The sequence below is a fragment of the Natrix helvetica genome (assembly GCF_964273705.1).
Source record: "Natrix helvetica genome assembly, chromosome: 2".
NCBI classification, from domain to species: Eukaryota; Metazoa; Chordata; class Lepidosauria; order Squamata; family Natricidae; genus Natrix; species Natrix helvetica.
Window position 1 is genome coordinate 108,544,545 of NC_138552.1, and position 15,158 is coordinate 108,559,702.

The 15,158-nt window shown below is 38.7% G+C and overlaps 1 protein-coding gene across 1 annotated transcript in view; it reads left to right on the forward strand.

Annotated features, from left to right (window-relative positions):
* The window catches only part of LOC309385770 (ephrin type-B receptor 5), a 202,121-nt gene extending 187,568 nt beyond the window's left edge, over positions 1 to 14,553 (forward strand). Inside the window, exons 13-17 of the mRNA XM_081940474.1 lie at positions 5,494 to 5,709; positions 6,232 to 6,381; positions 6,505 to 6,698; positions 8,825 to 8,980; positions 12,548 to 14,553. Of these exons, the coding sequence (XP_081796600.1) occupies positions 5,494 to 5,709; positions 6,232 to 6,381; positions 6,505 to 6,698; positions 8,825 to 8,980; positions 12,548 to 12,656 (825 nt within the window). The 3' untranslated portion in view covers positions 12,657 to 14,553. The remainder of the gene's footprint in view (positions 1 to 5,493; positions 5,710 to 6,231; positions 6,382 to 6,504; positions 6,699 to 8,824; positions 8,981 to 12,547) is intronic.
* Positions 14,554 to 15,158: the final 605 nt, after the last annotated feature.

Below are 15,158 nucleotides of genomic sequence, written 5' to 3' on the forward strand. Positions count from 1 at the left end.
GCTTTCAATGGTTCTGCGGCTCACAACAATTTAAACAAAGAAATTACAAATCAGCAAAACACGAAGCATACAAAGCCCTTCCCTGGAAAGAAGCAGGAAATATCAGTTGAAGGAATGTGTTTCAATCATAACCAAGATATATTTCTCAACCAATCAATAGCTATAATTGGAAAAAAGGGGACCTATTTTTAGAGAAGAGCAGAGCATTGCTGTCTTCTAGGCTGTGGTTGGAGTATGAAAACAGGAATTTGTAGGTTAATGACAGTGGCAGGGTATACTCAAGTGATAGGAAGAATCAGAGATTGGTTTGGGTGAAAGTGGTTCAATGTGCTTGAAAGAATATGATAAGGAGGGAAATTACAGTGCAGTACAGAAAAGTGGCTGGATTCTTCAGAGACTCAAAACAGAGACATAAAATGGTGATGGGTGAGAATCTGCTTTGAAAAAGTTATCTTTATTTGGAATATGTGTTTAGGCGTATGTTCAGTTTAAAATAAATTATGCTGTAATAAATGTTGAAAAATGGTAGGGCTACAAAATTGTAGATAGTTTACCTGGAGAAATGTTAAAATTGAGATGTGATTTGCTTGTGAAGTGGCTGAATAATTTGTGTAAAGCAGATGTGAAGGCTGCATCTCTACTTGACATTTGAAAGAGTGCTGATATGAGTTCCCTATGCGAAGGGAATGGAAACAAGAGTGAATGTACAAATTACATTGGGTTTTAGTTGTTAAATATGCCTGGCAAGGTGTTGGCAGAATTCTAATGAAGGGTTAGGAGAGGTAAAATTTGCAGCCTTAACTTTAGAAGGGCGACCAGATATTTGCTCTTCAGCAAGTCATTGAGAAATATATGAATGTGAATATGTTTATTGTATGTTTGATTATGAAGAGAAATGATAAATGAAATTTTGAGACATTTATGTGAGGCTGCAGTTGATGGTTGTTGCTGAATATGATAAGGTCAGTATATAATGGAAGCATTATGTACTGTCCTTGGAAGCATGGTAGGCTTCAGCACTAAGCAGGGAATAAAACAAAAAATTGTACCATATTTCCGTCTTTGCATAATATATTTATGGATATGCTTATGGTGTTGGATCATTGGAGAGGTGTTGGCTGAGGATGTAAACACTTATAGGCTTTTGTATGAAGTTTATGTTGGGTTATATATTTATGCTATGTTATGATAAGATAAAATTACTTGCTGTAAATGTTAAGAGTCTCTCCTTACGGTACCATGTACTGCAAACCCAAGTGATTGTGTTTGACAAGGAAGGGTGGAGTGTTTTAGGTTATACACAAATGGCAAAAACTAAGAAGCAGATGAATTTCGGTATATAAAATATTGTACTTACTAAATATGGGGAATTGAAAGGAGAAATTTGAAGAAAGACAACGGGTGGTATATATAGAAAGAAATGTTTCTCTCCAAAAGTAAAATTATGTATAATCATTCTTCTCCTTCGTTATATGAAAATGAGAGTTGGTAATGTCAGAAGACAATAAAAGTAACTTGAATGCAGTGGGGATAGAGTTAGGGACTAGAGTGAACCGAAGCTGAAATGCACATTGATTGAATACAAAAGCAAGTGACAAATATGAAATGAGCGCGTAGGTGTGTTTGTATGAAGAGAATGAATGAGGATCAAATTGAAAAAAAGAAAAAGAAAGAAAGACTGAATGGGTCAAGAGGCAGAACGAGAAATCATGACTGGATGGAGTATTGCAGTCACCCCAAACAAAGAGGCAAGAATTTTAAAATACAAAAGGCAACATACAAAGCAATGATTCACTGCTGTAAAATCAACCATGGTTGGCAAGGTTGACATGGTATGGAGAAATGCATATGCATGAATGATTTTGTTATAATCTAGATTTAGCTTACTTTTCTTTCTTTCCTTGTTCAATGAATTTAATTTCATTGACTTATTTTTCTTATTCCTATTCTGCACTTTGCATAATATTGCTTACTCTGAAAAGGGATGGTGTGATATGTATACAGACATGTACTCTGGAGTTCATATGCAAGCACAGAAGATATAATCTTCTATACATTCTGGTGAATATATTCATTTAAAAATGAATGTATGCTTCTAAAGAAACTGAACTCAATTTTCTATGCTTGCAACTGTTGTGGCATTTTTATAGTTTTAAAATGTACTTTAATATTAATAGGATCATTAACAAAAACTCAGAAATCAAAGGAATTGTTGAATAAGATGTCCAGATGTAGCGAAAGACGAAGCCAATGTCTTACAATATAAAATATTCAAGAATGCATAGTAAGCATTCATAATGTGTTACCTTATTAAATTAATTAAGAATTATACAACACAAACTTATCGAAATCATAGACAATGAATAACATAGTAATTTGTTGTTTATCTGCAGTTTCAAAACAGAATAAATTAAGATGATTATATGCATCCCTAATCATACTCTAATCTTACAAATTGGTTTTTTTATCATAATAAATTATCCCAAATGTTTCTTAGACATTCATCCAGCAGTGGATGAATTATTATTGCTTAATTGTTTTGTTCTCTTTGATATAGTTGCCACAACAAGATCAAAATAAATGTTTTTCCTCTTGGGATCAAGCATATAAAGATATGCACGCACACACAGTCACAGATACCAAGTTAGTTATTTGTTACATCAACTTAAAAGGCACTACAGAATGAGCAATTTTCTTGAGATCCAAACCAAAAAAGCATATTAGCATCTATTATCTTTGTTGTTATCCTTTTTGCATGTCACTAAAGAATCCGCTCAGATTACTAATCTCTGTATGGGGTGTGCCCATACTACAGTTTTTTACAATATCATTTAAGTTTGAGTACTATGATACACATATTTTTAACATTTATTAATATTCCCAAATTCTAATGTGTTTTAGAAGTGTAAATGTATTTTATATTAAATTCACCATTAGATTATTTTCAGTGTATTCTTGTTGATCCTTATCTATACGGATCACCAGCTTCTATCAAGATATTAATTATTTCTTAACTGAAAGATTCAGAGAATCAGTAAACTCTATTAAAATATTATACATCCTGTTTATTGTTTTCCCCAATTATTTCAATAGGTAGTCAAATGTCCTTACAATAAAATCAGGCAATAATATTTTAAAAGATTATTCATACCATAATCTATTACAAAAGATAAAGTCCTTAATTTTACAGCATGAATGAAATTTTACTCATGTTTAACCCTATATAATTGGTTCTTTGTATACATAATAGGCATTCATATAATGTTCATAGTAATATTAATTCAGAATCTCCCAATAATTAACTGTTACTGTACACAATCGGGAATACATATCCTGGAATAGAGCTTTTTGATGTTATTATCAAAGTTTGCAAACTGCTATAGATTAAACCACTTTATGTCTCAATAATATTTTTAAATGCAGTAGCTTTTGTATATTGGAAGATGAATATTAAAAATGGAAACTTCAGAGTTAGCATTCGCTTTTTAGATGGTCGCCATTAGTGGAAAATGTTCTATTTACCTCATCTGGTTTTTAAAACATAAATTAATATTAATTAAAATTAAATGACTGACTAAACCTGATGAATTGGACAGAGATTTAGTTCTGATTTAGACATTTTATTGATCTCACTGGGCATACTACCTCTTATATCAGATCTCAATAATATTCCAAGTTCTCAAAATGAATGTTATAGCCTGAAGATCTTCTGTTCTTATAAGATTAGAAATCTAGTTCTACTAGTGACTATTTTGGTCTCCTTCTCATGAAGGCCAGTGAAGGTTTTGTTTATCAATGAGTTGTGGAAACGAGAATGCATTTTTTTTATTAGTGTAGAAACAGGTTTCAAATTTCCATATTAATTCATGTGTTTTAGAAGCTGCTAATGCACCTGAATCAGATTGCCAAATAAAGAGATGCTTTAATTGAATGTACTTCTCTTCTGCCCATTTAGGCAATCTAAAGTACTTTTGCAATTACTCATGATTTAAAAATCCAGTTGACAATAAAAGGATCCAGAGTTTTCATATTCCTATTTGCCTATGATTTCAAAAGAAAAGGAATCCTCTGCTGTTTTCAAACTAGGATTTTCCTGGAGCGTCATCTTCTCGTGTAAATAAGGGTCAAAAATTATACAACTGTCTCAGCATCTTCCAAATGCGCTTTGCAGCTTTTAATGCAGGAACTATAATAGCTGGATACAAGTTCCTAATAGAAGGAGTGTGAAAATCAGGCCAGGGGTAGGAAGGCGTGAAATTGCAAATGCTGTTATTCCCAAAGTCTCTTGGTTCATTCCACCCATGGTGGTCACGGAGATATGGGTGGCATCTCATCTTTTTTCTTCAATAACTCATCTCCAAAACATTTAGAGATCATGTACTGCATATGGATGTTGGCTTCAGAAGTAACATCATACTGGAGTTGGTAAAGTGCTTTGGATCTTGCTAAAGCACATCCCTTCTCTACTACTAATTGAATCAGCCAAATTCTTTTTTCTGTGCGAGCCTGGAAAAAAAAATGCAGCAGCTTGAAGGAATCTACTCATTAAAGTTAATGCATGTTTTACCGCAGCAGGAGGTTTTCTTGAATGGCATAGATTTATATTTCGATTTTTTAATGATGTTTTAATACTTGGTGCTGCCTAGAGTCATTTATTTTGGTGGCCTTTTAAATCCAATGTGATGCCAATGTTATTGAAATGCAGTGTTCCTCCGAGGTTTCAATTACTTCTGAAATATTTGCAAAGCATATAAAGCCTTTGTATTTACTTGGGGATCGAAATTCTTCGACTCGTAAGTGATTTCCTTTTGAGCGGCCCCCTTTTTATTGAAGATATTAATTACTTCCAATATGTTTAATTTGGCAACATTGCTAAACGCACCAGGTTTTTATCTGTTCAGACTTTACCTCTATAAAGTCTCTAAACTGCTTATCTTTTCACTGCTTTCAATATGCCATATAGTGTAATATAATCTCTTAGTATCTCCAGCTCTTTAAGATTCCCGAAGCTTCCATATTGTTGCATTTATTTGTTAATCTTTTTTCACTTCTAGCATCTTTATCCAATTTCCACTGAAGTTGCTATGCCTGGTTTTGAGCTGTCACACTCTAGAGATTGATCCCAAAATACGCTTTCCAAACAGAAAGCACATCAGACAGAGATGAGGATTGAATTAATGCTGCACTGTGATGGTGATTTTTTTTTTCATAGAGAAAAACAAGAAGTTCTACCTGCAAAAGCCAAGCATAAATATTGCACTTTAGAAAGAACTAGACTGGAAATGGTAAATTCAGAAAAGCTAATAGCTTCTTGAGTCTTTTCCTATAACACATGTCAGGTGCAATTGAATCTTGCATCCAGCTGTAATTATTCAGCATCATCTTATTCAGCCTGCGTTGGAATTGTCAAACTACTGATGCAGATGAGAAATTAGAAAACATTTATATACTAATGTGTCATAGAAGCTCTTCTTTCTTGTTTGTAACTTACAGCAAAAGGAGGGTCAATTCAGCATGTTGCAGCTGGTTGGCATGCTGCGGGGCATAGCAGCTGGCATGCGTTATCTCTCAGATATGAATTATGTTCACCGGGATTTGGCTGCCCGTAATATCCTGGTCAACAGCAACTTGGTTTGCAAAGTGTCAGATTTTGGCTTGTCAAGATTCTTAGAAGATGATGCTTCAAACCCAACCTACACTGGGGCCTTGGTAAGTTCTTATATGAGAAAATACTTTTTCATGAATCTGTAATAATCAGGGCAGGATTCTGTGTTTGCACTGTGGTATATTTCAGTGTTGTCTTATTTTAATTTATCAAATTTATTTGCCACCCGTCTCGTGGTTCAGGGGACTCTGAGCAGAGCATCTCTGAGTCTCTCTACTAAAGTTATCAGTCATCTAAATAAAGTGAAAAACATGATTTGTTTCTCTTTATACTGAGGAATTAGGTACATTTTAATGATATTTACTTTTTTAATTTATACCTTAATTATTTTTATAAAAATTCAAGACAGCAAATATAGCCCTTCTTTTGATTGTCGCAGGTTTTATATAATGAAACTGCCATTGTTTTGGAATGCACTCTGTAAGAATTTCAGTTCTATTACTAGGACTCTCTTTCTGCTCTATTAGCTTACTTTTTTAAATCTAAGAACTGACGATACCAGAGGACTTGCTTTGAACTGAGAGCTGTCTGATGCATACTGCTCTTCTTTTCCTTTAAAACTATAGGGTGGCAAGATTCCCATTCGTTGGACAGCTCCAGAGGCTATCCAGTACCGCAAATTTACATCCTCAAGTGATGTCTGGAGCTATGGCATTGTAATGTGGGAAGTCATGTCCTATGGAGAGAGGCCCTACTGGGACATGTCCAATCAGGATGTAGGTTTTAATGTGGCTCAAGCACTAAAAGTACATGCTTTGAACTAGATATTTACTTTTTGGATAGCATTCATGTATATGCCACTGGGAGCATGTCCTTATGCTTTTCTTCCTTTGTTGTAGGTAATCAATGCTATCGACCAGGATTACCGTCTTCCACCACCTCCAGACTGCCCTACTGTTTTGCACCTGCTGATGTTGGATTGTTGGCAGAAAGAACGGGTCCAGAGGCCCAAATTTGAACAGATAGTCAATGCCCTGGACAAGATGATTCGCAAACCATCCGCTCTCAAAGCGACTGGCACAGGAAATAGCAGGTAGGAAGCGAGCATCAGGGAAGTGAGTAATCCACAAATTGGAAGGGATGATAGAAGAGCTGTGTTTTGAAATTTAGAAATCAAGCATACATTCTAGGTCTGGGATGGCGAACCTATGGCCATATGGGCAAACAGGAAGTTCAGGAATGGACTTCCGGTTTGCTCGTAGGGTCGGTTTAAGCACTAAGCCACGGGCTCTCTTCCTTATCAGCTAGGCCAGGAAAATAGGTATGTATTGAGTTACAACCCCTGGTATGCCCAAATATGGGAGGAAGCATACTGCTTCCTTTCTCTGTCTATCGGCTCATCACAAGATTTATTTATCAGCACAAACGCACACAAATAACAAAGGCAACATTAAAAATAATAGCTTTCTGTCTGGATGGTCTCTTGTGATGAGCCGATAGACAGAGAAAGGAAGCAGTATGCTTCCTCCCATATTTGGGCATACCAGGGGTTGTAACTCAATACACACACACACACACACACACACACACAAATATGTATATGTATATGTATATGTATATGTATATGTATATGTATATATATATATATATATATATATATATATATATATATATATATATATATATATATATATATATATATATATATATATATATATATATATATATATTGCTACTAATGAAGACTTAGAAACAAGAGATAAACTTTGGCTTCTATGGGTGAAAGGGAGAAATTAGTTATCTGCCTATAGAGGGGCTATATACAACTAGTTTCTTCCTTTCACCCATAGAAGCCAAAGTTTATCTCTTGTTTCTAAGTCCTCATCAATTGCATCACCTTCTTTCCCATGCATGTATGTACGTATGTATATATGCATAATATATGTGTACGTATGTATGTATGTATGTATGTATATGATGCATATGTATATGTATATATGTATATATAGCTGTGAGAAGCTATATATATATATCGTCAGAAGCTTTTTTTCTGCTTTTTAAAGCCTTTTTTTCCTGCCGGTTCGGCGAAAAAAGAGTATTGTGGCTCATATCCTACTCTCATTCCACTATGGATGATGGTGATTATTATTGTGCTCTATTAATAGAATGCTTGATTTCAGATGTTTATTAAGTGAACAGCTGTATGGTGGGCAGTTAAATTAGGAAAATTCTTGAAGGCGATGGCTTGTGAATTGAGCAAGGTGTGTGTCTTGCAACTGATCACAGTATCTAATGAGCAAAGGTGAAAACATGAAATTGGTAAAGAGAGGTCTGCCTCTGGTGGGGATGAGGTGATGGTGGAACCTTCTCAAAAAACAGCTGATAATAATGCTTTAGAAAGTCCTATGTTCCCATGTGTTTTTCTTAGCTTTATACAACTAAAAACTTGGGGTCAACAAAGAGGAGTTCCCTGGGGAAAGATGCAGCCAAGATTAGATGAATTCAGAAGTGAGGAAGGAAGTCCATCCTGTTGGCATGGAGACATTTTCCCATGGGTCTTACAAACTTTCATCCAGAGCCGGGAAAGAAGAGAGGAATCCTTAGTTGTACATAGCTTTTTTTATTTAAAAATACAACAACTTTGAATGCATAAAGGTGCCTTTATTTCTGTCCAAAGCTGAGAGGAAGAAAGGCAAAACATATAGTATTTTAGAAGAGGAATAACAAGAGCCTCCTTTAGCAACATGGTTTAAATTCCATTGAAAACCTCTTCAGGTATCAGGTGCGCCAGTAGAAAGCACAAATAAAATCCATCTAAGACCTAAGGCCAGTGGTGAAGTTCAACTTTCTTTACTCCTGGTTCTTTGGGCATGGCTTGGTGGGTGTGGCAAGGGAAGGATACTGCAAAATCTCCATTCCCACCCCACTCTGGGGCCAGCCAGATGTGGTATTTGCCAGTTCTCCGAACTACTCAAAATTTCTGCTACTAGTTCTCCAGAGTCTGTCAGAACCTGCTGAATTTCACCCCTGCTCAGGGCTACTTGGCAGGTGTAACTGGCAGAACTGAGGTTGGCAGCAATTCCCCATAGTGTCTTCTGCATGTTTCAAAAGTCACGTACTTCACCACTTCTCCTGCAGCGTTTTGAATGGCTGATGCTGAGCATGTCGCAGTATGTTCTTGTGCTCTTTGAAGTGTCCCTTTTCTCTTCTTCTTTATAGGCCGTCCCAACATCTACTGAGCAACTCACCCCCAGACTTCCCTTCACTCTCCAATGCCCACGAATGGCTGGATGCCATTAAGATGGGACGTTACAAGGATAACTTTGACCAAGCTGGCCTGACTACATTTGATGTCATCTCACGCATGACTTTAGAGTAAGAACAGCATCTCCTATTATGTGGCAGTGCGATTGAGCCTGCAGTTAAGCGCAAGTTTGGCTTTCATGGCTACATGCTCTTTGTGGTTTTACAATTGTGGTATATCATTTGTATTTGAAAAGAGAGACAAGAGTATGGGTCAAAATGTCCTCCAGTTCAGGTGTGATTTGAAATATATAGAGGTATTTCTTCTTTGAGTGAATAGGAAGAAAGGAGTCATCGTTCTCAAAAGAAAGACTATGTCTTTCTGAACATCTATTATTCACTAAAAGTGTTTCAACATGGACTGTGTGTGCAGAATTGGATATTGTTTCTCCCTAAGTGTGGGAAATGGAAAGCATATATTTGGCCAGAAAATATGCTATGATAGGCCAGGTAGTGACGTGATTGTAATCTAAAGCCTAATCTACAGCCTGATGCCAAGATTAGGTCAATTTGCCTACAAAACAGTCTATTTTAATATTATAAATGTATAATATTATATTATAATAGTTTATAAAATTATAAAAAATTGAATGAATATATATTATAAATATATTTAAAGCTGAGAAAATCTAGTCCCGGGATGGCAAACAGGTGGCAGGTGGAGCCATTTGTCAGGGCACGCAACACATTCCCCTGTCAGCATTTTTAAAGCCATTTTTCACCCTCCCCAGGCTCCAGAGGCTTTATAGGAGCCTGGGGAGGGTGAAAACAGCCTCCCCACCCCCACCCCCGAGCCTTCAGGGAAGCCTCCGGAAGGTCCTTGAAGGCTCTGGAGGGCTTAAACAGGCCCTACGAACAAACCGGAAGTCCATTCCCGAACTTCCGGTTTGCCCGTAGGGCCTGTTTAAGCCCTCCGGAGCCTTCAAGGAAGCTCCTGAAGCCTCCGGGGGGGGGGGAGACTGTTTTCGCCCTCCCCAGGCTCCTATAAAGCCTCTGGAGCCTGGGGAGGGTGAAAAAAGCATGCACAAAATGGAGGGAGTGCCTGTCATGCATGCATGCGTGCTGGGGGAGTCGCACATTGCATTATGGGTGCGGCACACCTGCGCTCCCCCTGCTTATGGCACGTGAGCCAAAAAAGGTTCGCCATCACTGATCTAGTCTATTTAGAAGCCCTGAATTCCTATCCAAATATTATCACGATGATCTCACTTACTTTTCAAGCCTGGGTAAGATTGGCCCAGGTGCTGTTATTTGGTGAGGCCATGCTTGGATGTGCTGTATTGTAAGCACTAAGAAACGGTGAAGCTAGAATGTGTGATTTTATAAATTCAGGCAGGACCAGGATTCTGGGGAAATGTGGTACATATAGAAGACCACACATGACCCATCCCTATGTTTTTGCATTCCCTTGGCCAGCATTAATCTGTAGAGCAGTGTCCATTACTCAATATTTTTACTTATTTATTTAAAGTATTTATGTAGCCACTATCTTTCAGACAATTAAGGGCAGCTCCCAATCAAAAATTAAAAGATATATAGAATCATTTTAAAAATCATTTTAAATCATTTTGAAAAGTTTATAGATGCAACTTTTTTTTCTGCAAATGGTCCTAGATCACAGGTGTCAAACCCGTGGTGTCACATTGCCGTCACATGAAGTATTGCGATGTTTTTCCCCCTGATAAAGCAGGGGTGGGTGTGACCCTTGCATGATGCATCTGGGCCCTGGGCTGTCAGTTTGACACCCCTGCCCTAGATGACTTTAAATACTCAGGCCTTTTTACATCATTTATATGTATGAATGAGTACACACACACACACACACACACACACACACAAAATCTGTGAAAAGTATTGCATTCTTTTAAAGAGTTACATGCAAGTATCAATCTGCTAGTCATCCAATTAACTATTAATTTTACATACATATGTATATGGTGGAATCTTCAGTAAAACATTGTTTGAAGTTTTGACGACAATGTGAAATGACATAGGAAGCTGATTTATTCTGATCCAGAATCATCCCTTTAGTTCAGCGAGGATTATATTGTACATAAGGTACATCTGTATGCCACTTCCTTCAAAGATTCTGGGCAGTTTACATCCTTTAAACAACGCAACTGTACCATACAAACACCTGCAAACAACAACATTAACTAAACAAATTCTTAATCTCTCCTAAAGTGTTGCCATCTGCTACAGGGCACCCTTTGCTTAGAAGACCCTGTAAAAGGCAGTTTTTATGGCTGTCATGAATGATAATAGTAAAGGGAAGGACCTGTTCTGAGTGCAAGCTATTTCAGAATGAAGTAATTGATTGACAATGCTAGAATCCAGGACATCCCAGGGAAAGGAAACTTGCCAGATGCCCGCTTGGCAACAAACTAGAAGGCAAGCAGACTTCACCCATACTAGGTGATTCTGAAAATAATGAAGATTCATGCCACAAAAAGGTGACTGGCAACCAAAATAGCCCCTGCAATTGAGATGTCCTTTGCTGTACCAGTTTTCAGTGGGCAGCAGGTGGGCAGCCAAATGGCACCCCTGTTGTACCTTCAGCCATTTTCAAAGGCAGCCCCATCTAGCACACGTTGCAGTAATCCAAACGTAAGAAACTTTGGACTCAGCATGACTAACAGTTTTCTCTGGGACTGGGGCCATCCTTCTCCTGCCTTTCTCCTTCAACAGTTAAGAATCCCAGTGGGCATCTAAACGACACAATAATGTCGCGGAGGGGCAAAAATAGATTGTTTTTTTTTAAAAAAAAAAAGTTCAGGAGGAATGAAATATTTCATTTAAGAGTACATTTGTCTCCTTAGTATCTTGGTTTATTTTGCCTGTGTTGTGTCATAAAAGCATTAAGAGATACAAATTTTGTAATTAGCTGGTAGGTGCTTTTATGACTTTTCCCCCCATTGTTTTAGCTTGTATGCCATCCAGAGTCACTGTGGGAAAAATAAACAGCTCTATAGATAAGATAGATAAATAAAAATATTTTCTGCCATCATTGTTCTATGATCTGCAGCAAAATCATGGCATGCTCCAAGATAACACACCAAAAACCATGTGATATACAGTTTCCAACCATTCATGGTATACCATAGAAGTCCTTTTTTTTTTACAATAGCCATTATTCATTCTTAGAAGAAAAAGGATGTGCCAGAGGTGGGTTCCTACCAGTTTGGACCGGTTTGGCTGAACCGTTAGTGGTTTGGTGGCTGGCCCGCTGTAACCGGCAGAGACCCAGGCCTGCCATGCCCCTAAACTGGTTCTCCTACGGGGCCGCCATCTTGATTTTTGGTTCTACGCATGCGCAGTACAATTGTAATTGCGCAAATGTATTTTTTCTCTTTTTTTAACATTTTGCACATGCGCAGACCTATTTTTGTCTCCCGGGTGCGCGGGCGAAGCAAGCACGTGCGGGCAAATTTTTTGCGTACACCAAACCGTCAGTAATGCCGGGAGCAACCCACCTCTCACCAAATTCTCTTCGAAGGCAATAAGCATTCCTACCCATGAAAGAGGTGAAGATGGCACAACGGTTCCAATGTTCTGCCAGGCTACGTTGACTTGAATAAGTTTGCAAGTTTAGACGGTGCCGAAGCCTTGGCTGAGATCTTCTTCTCTTTTCATTTGCAGAGATATCCAGCGCATTGGCATCAGCCTAGTTGGTCATCAGAAGAAAATCCTCAACAGCATCCAACTCATGCGGGTCCACCTCAATCAGCTTGAACCTGTTGAGGTCTGACAAACTGAGCACAGTCCGTTCCCCTTCTCCCCTGGAGAATCAAATGAACATTTTTTTTTTGCTGTCGAAGAGAGACAGAGCAGTCCATTTCAGGCATGGATGGGGACACAGGAAACATTGCACTCCACTTCACAAACCAGAGAAAATTTATAGAGATTATTTGCTTGTTTTTCTTTATTTTTTTATTATAACTTGAAACACTACAAATCCTGTGTCATTTAGAGATGGGTGGTATTGTACATTTGGGGTGGGGTGGGTTGATAGAACACAGGGTAGAGCGGAAAACGTAGCTTTGGAATTGGAAATGCACTCACCGCCATTTCAATGCCAAGGTGTATGGGATTGAACCCATAACAGAAACAGACACCTCAGAAGATTATACTTTGGACTAGCAGCCTGTAAACAGCAAGTTTTAAGCTGGAGCAAGCAAGGTTGAGTTAAATATAGTGTTGAAAGACTGAGTTGCCAAAAGAGACCCCTAGAAAGCTTTTGTCCAGCTAGTGGAATCTGGTGCAGAGAAGAGCAGTGGCACCATTTTTTTTTCTTTTAGGCAGTTTTGGTTAAACAAAGCAAGACAGTCTGAACGCTGTCTCATCAGGTAGTGCATTTTGGATGCTGTTCAAGTTGGCAGAGATGACAAATCCAAACCATGGGACAGAGTCTAGACCAAAGGTCTCAAGCTTGTGGCCGAGGGGGACAACAACCGCTCTCCAAAACATTTTCTGTGTCCTGCAAAAATCCATGTTTTGTAGGTGCTGAAGACATAGCCCAGCAAGGCCAGAGCCCTGAGCTCCAAGGAGAAGAACAGCCCGGCAGCAACTACTTCAGCCCGATGACCTCACAAGGTCTCCTAGTGGACCAAGTTGCATAGAACATGCTCAGAGTCTCTCTTGCAAGCAGCACGGCCCTTCTGACACTCCTACTTGCTGTCACATTGCATTGTGGATGCTGTTTCTGAGTTGGTGCTAAATTCTGCTGGTGGGAGCAGCAAGGAAGCAAAGCATAGCCAGAAAAAGAGGTCAGGAGGCTGGGGCCTGGAGGAGAAAGGAGGAGGCAGTTGAGAGAAGGGTTGCAGCTTCTGCCCTGTTGCAAGCTCTGTCTGATGGGCGTAGCGTGGGAAGGACAGAGGACAAGCAAGCAAGACCACAGGAGGGGAAAGGAGAGGAGAAGTGGCGGGGCAGGGGGAGACCAAAGGAAAAATGTCCCCTTTCAGCAAGGAGAGAGAAGAAAGAAGGGATTGGGCAGCTCTTAATGGGATGGCTTTCCTACTTTATTTCATCCTAGGTATGATCATGAAGAAATATTGCATATCAGCACAGTAATAAAAACCAAATATTGGTGTTCTAGTTAATGAAAAATGCTGCCAGCTAAGTAGCCAAAGTGAAATAGCTGTTTTGCAGCACTGTTTTGCAAGTAGCTCTGTTTCACGGTACTTTTTATATTTAATAAATTTATGCTTAACGGCGCAATACTCTTCATTTTTTACTTCCTAGATACTTTTGAATCACGACATGAGAAGGCTTGAAAGGGTGAGGCCCTCAAGCTAATGAACCAATCCCATGCAGCACTCATCTGAACTGAGCTTGAGCCCCTGGTCTAGATGTACCGCAGTTCACTTGAATGGGATTTGCACTGGATGATATTGTTGTGTATTGGGCCCCATAGTAATTGGTAAGAGCTTGGTGGGGGCATTTGGAGTTTTAGTCTTAGGACCCGAAGCATTTTGGGCCACCCGTGGATTGTGTTGATCCTCTGATAGGATGTCAACAGCCTAGTTGAAGTAAGAGTAGGTAGCAGTACAGTATGTCTGTCTCTAGGAAGATGAAAAGTCCTTATTTTGCAATGTCCAACTGGATGTGGAGACCACAGAAACCGAAATAAAACATTTTACCAAAAATTTGTTGACTAAACTTTCTTTGAATGTGGGAGTACGTTGATTTTCTGGAGGTTGAAAAAGAGCAGATGGTTTGCACAAGAAAACGATTGAGGATCTTCTCCACGTGGAGACAGGATACATTGAGAACACAGTGAGGTGGGTGTGAAGCCATATCTCCTCTGACCATAAAGATAACCCAGATCTATTTGGGATGGGAGCAGAGCAGTCATTAATTCACCAGGACACTAAATCTCTATCGCTCATGATGCATTTCTCTAGAACTGAATCCATTCTGGCAGAAAAGCCCCTGGAGGGTAGACAGACTATATCTGAGAAAGGAAATCTCTCTCTTTCTCACACATATGTGTATGTGTGTGCACATTCACACACACACACACACACACACACACACACAGAGGAAGATAGATGGCTGCAAATGTGAAATCAACATACACATATGATTGCCTCCAGTGAAGGTTCCAATTTCCCACTTTTAGCTATACACTAGTGAATGCCAACTGTCCTCTGTAAACACTCATCTGTTTCTCTTGAATCAATTGTACACATTCACTGACACATCTGACAACTTAGCAGCTTGCTAGTGCATTGCTGCATGTGATGTGAGT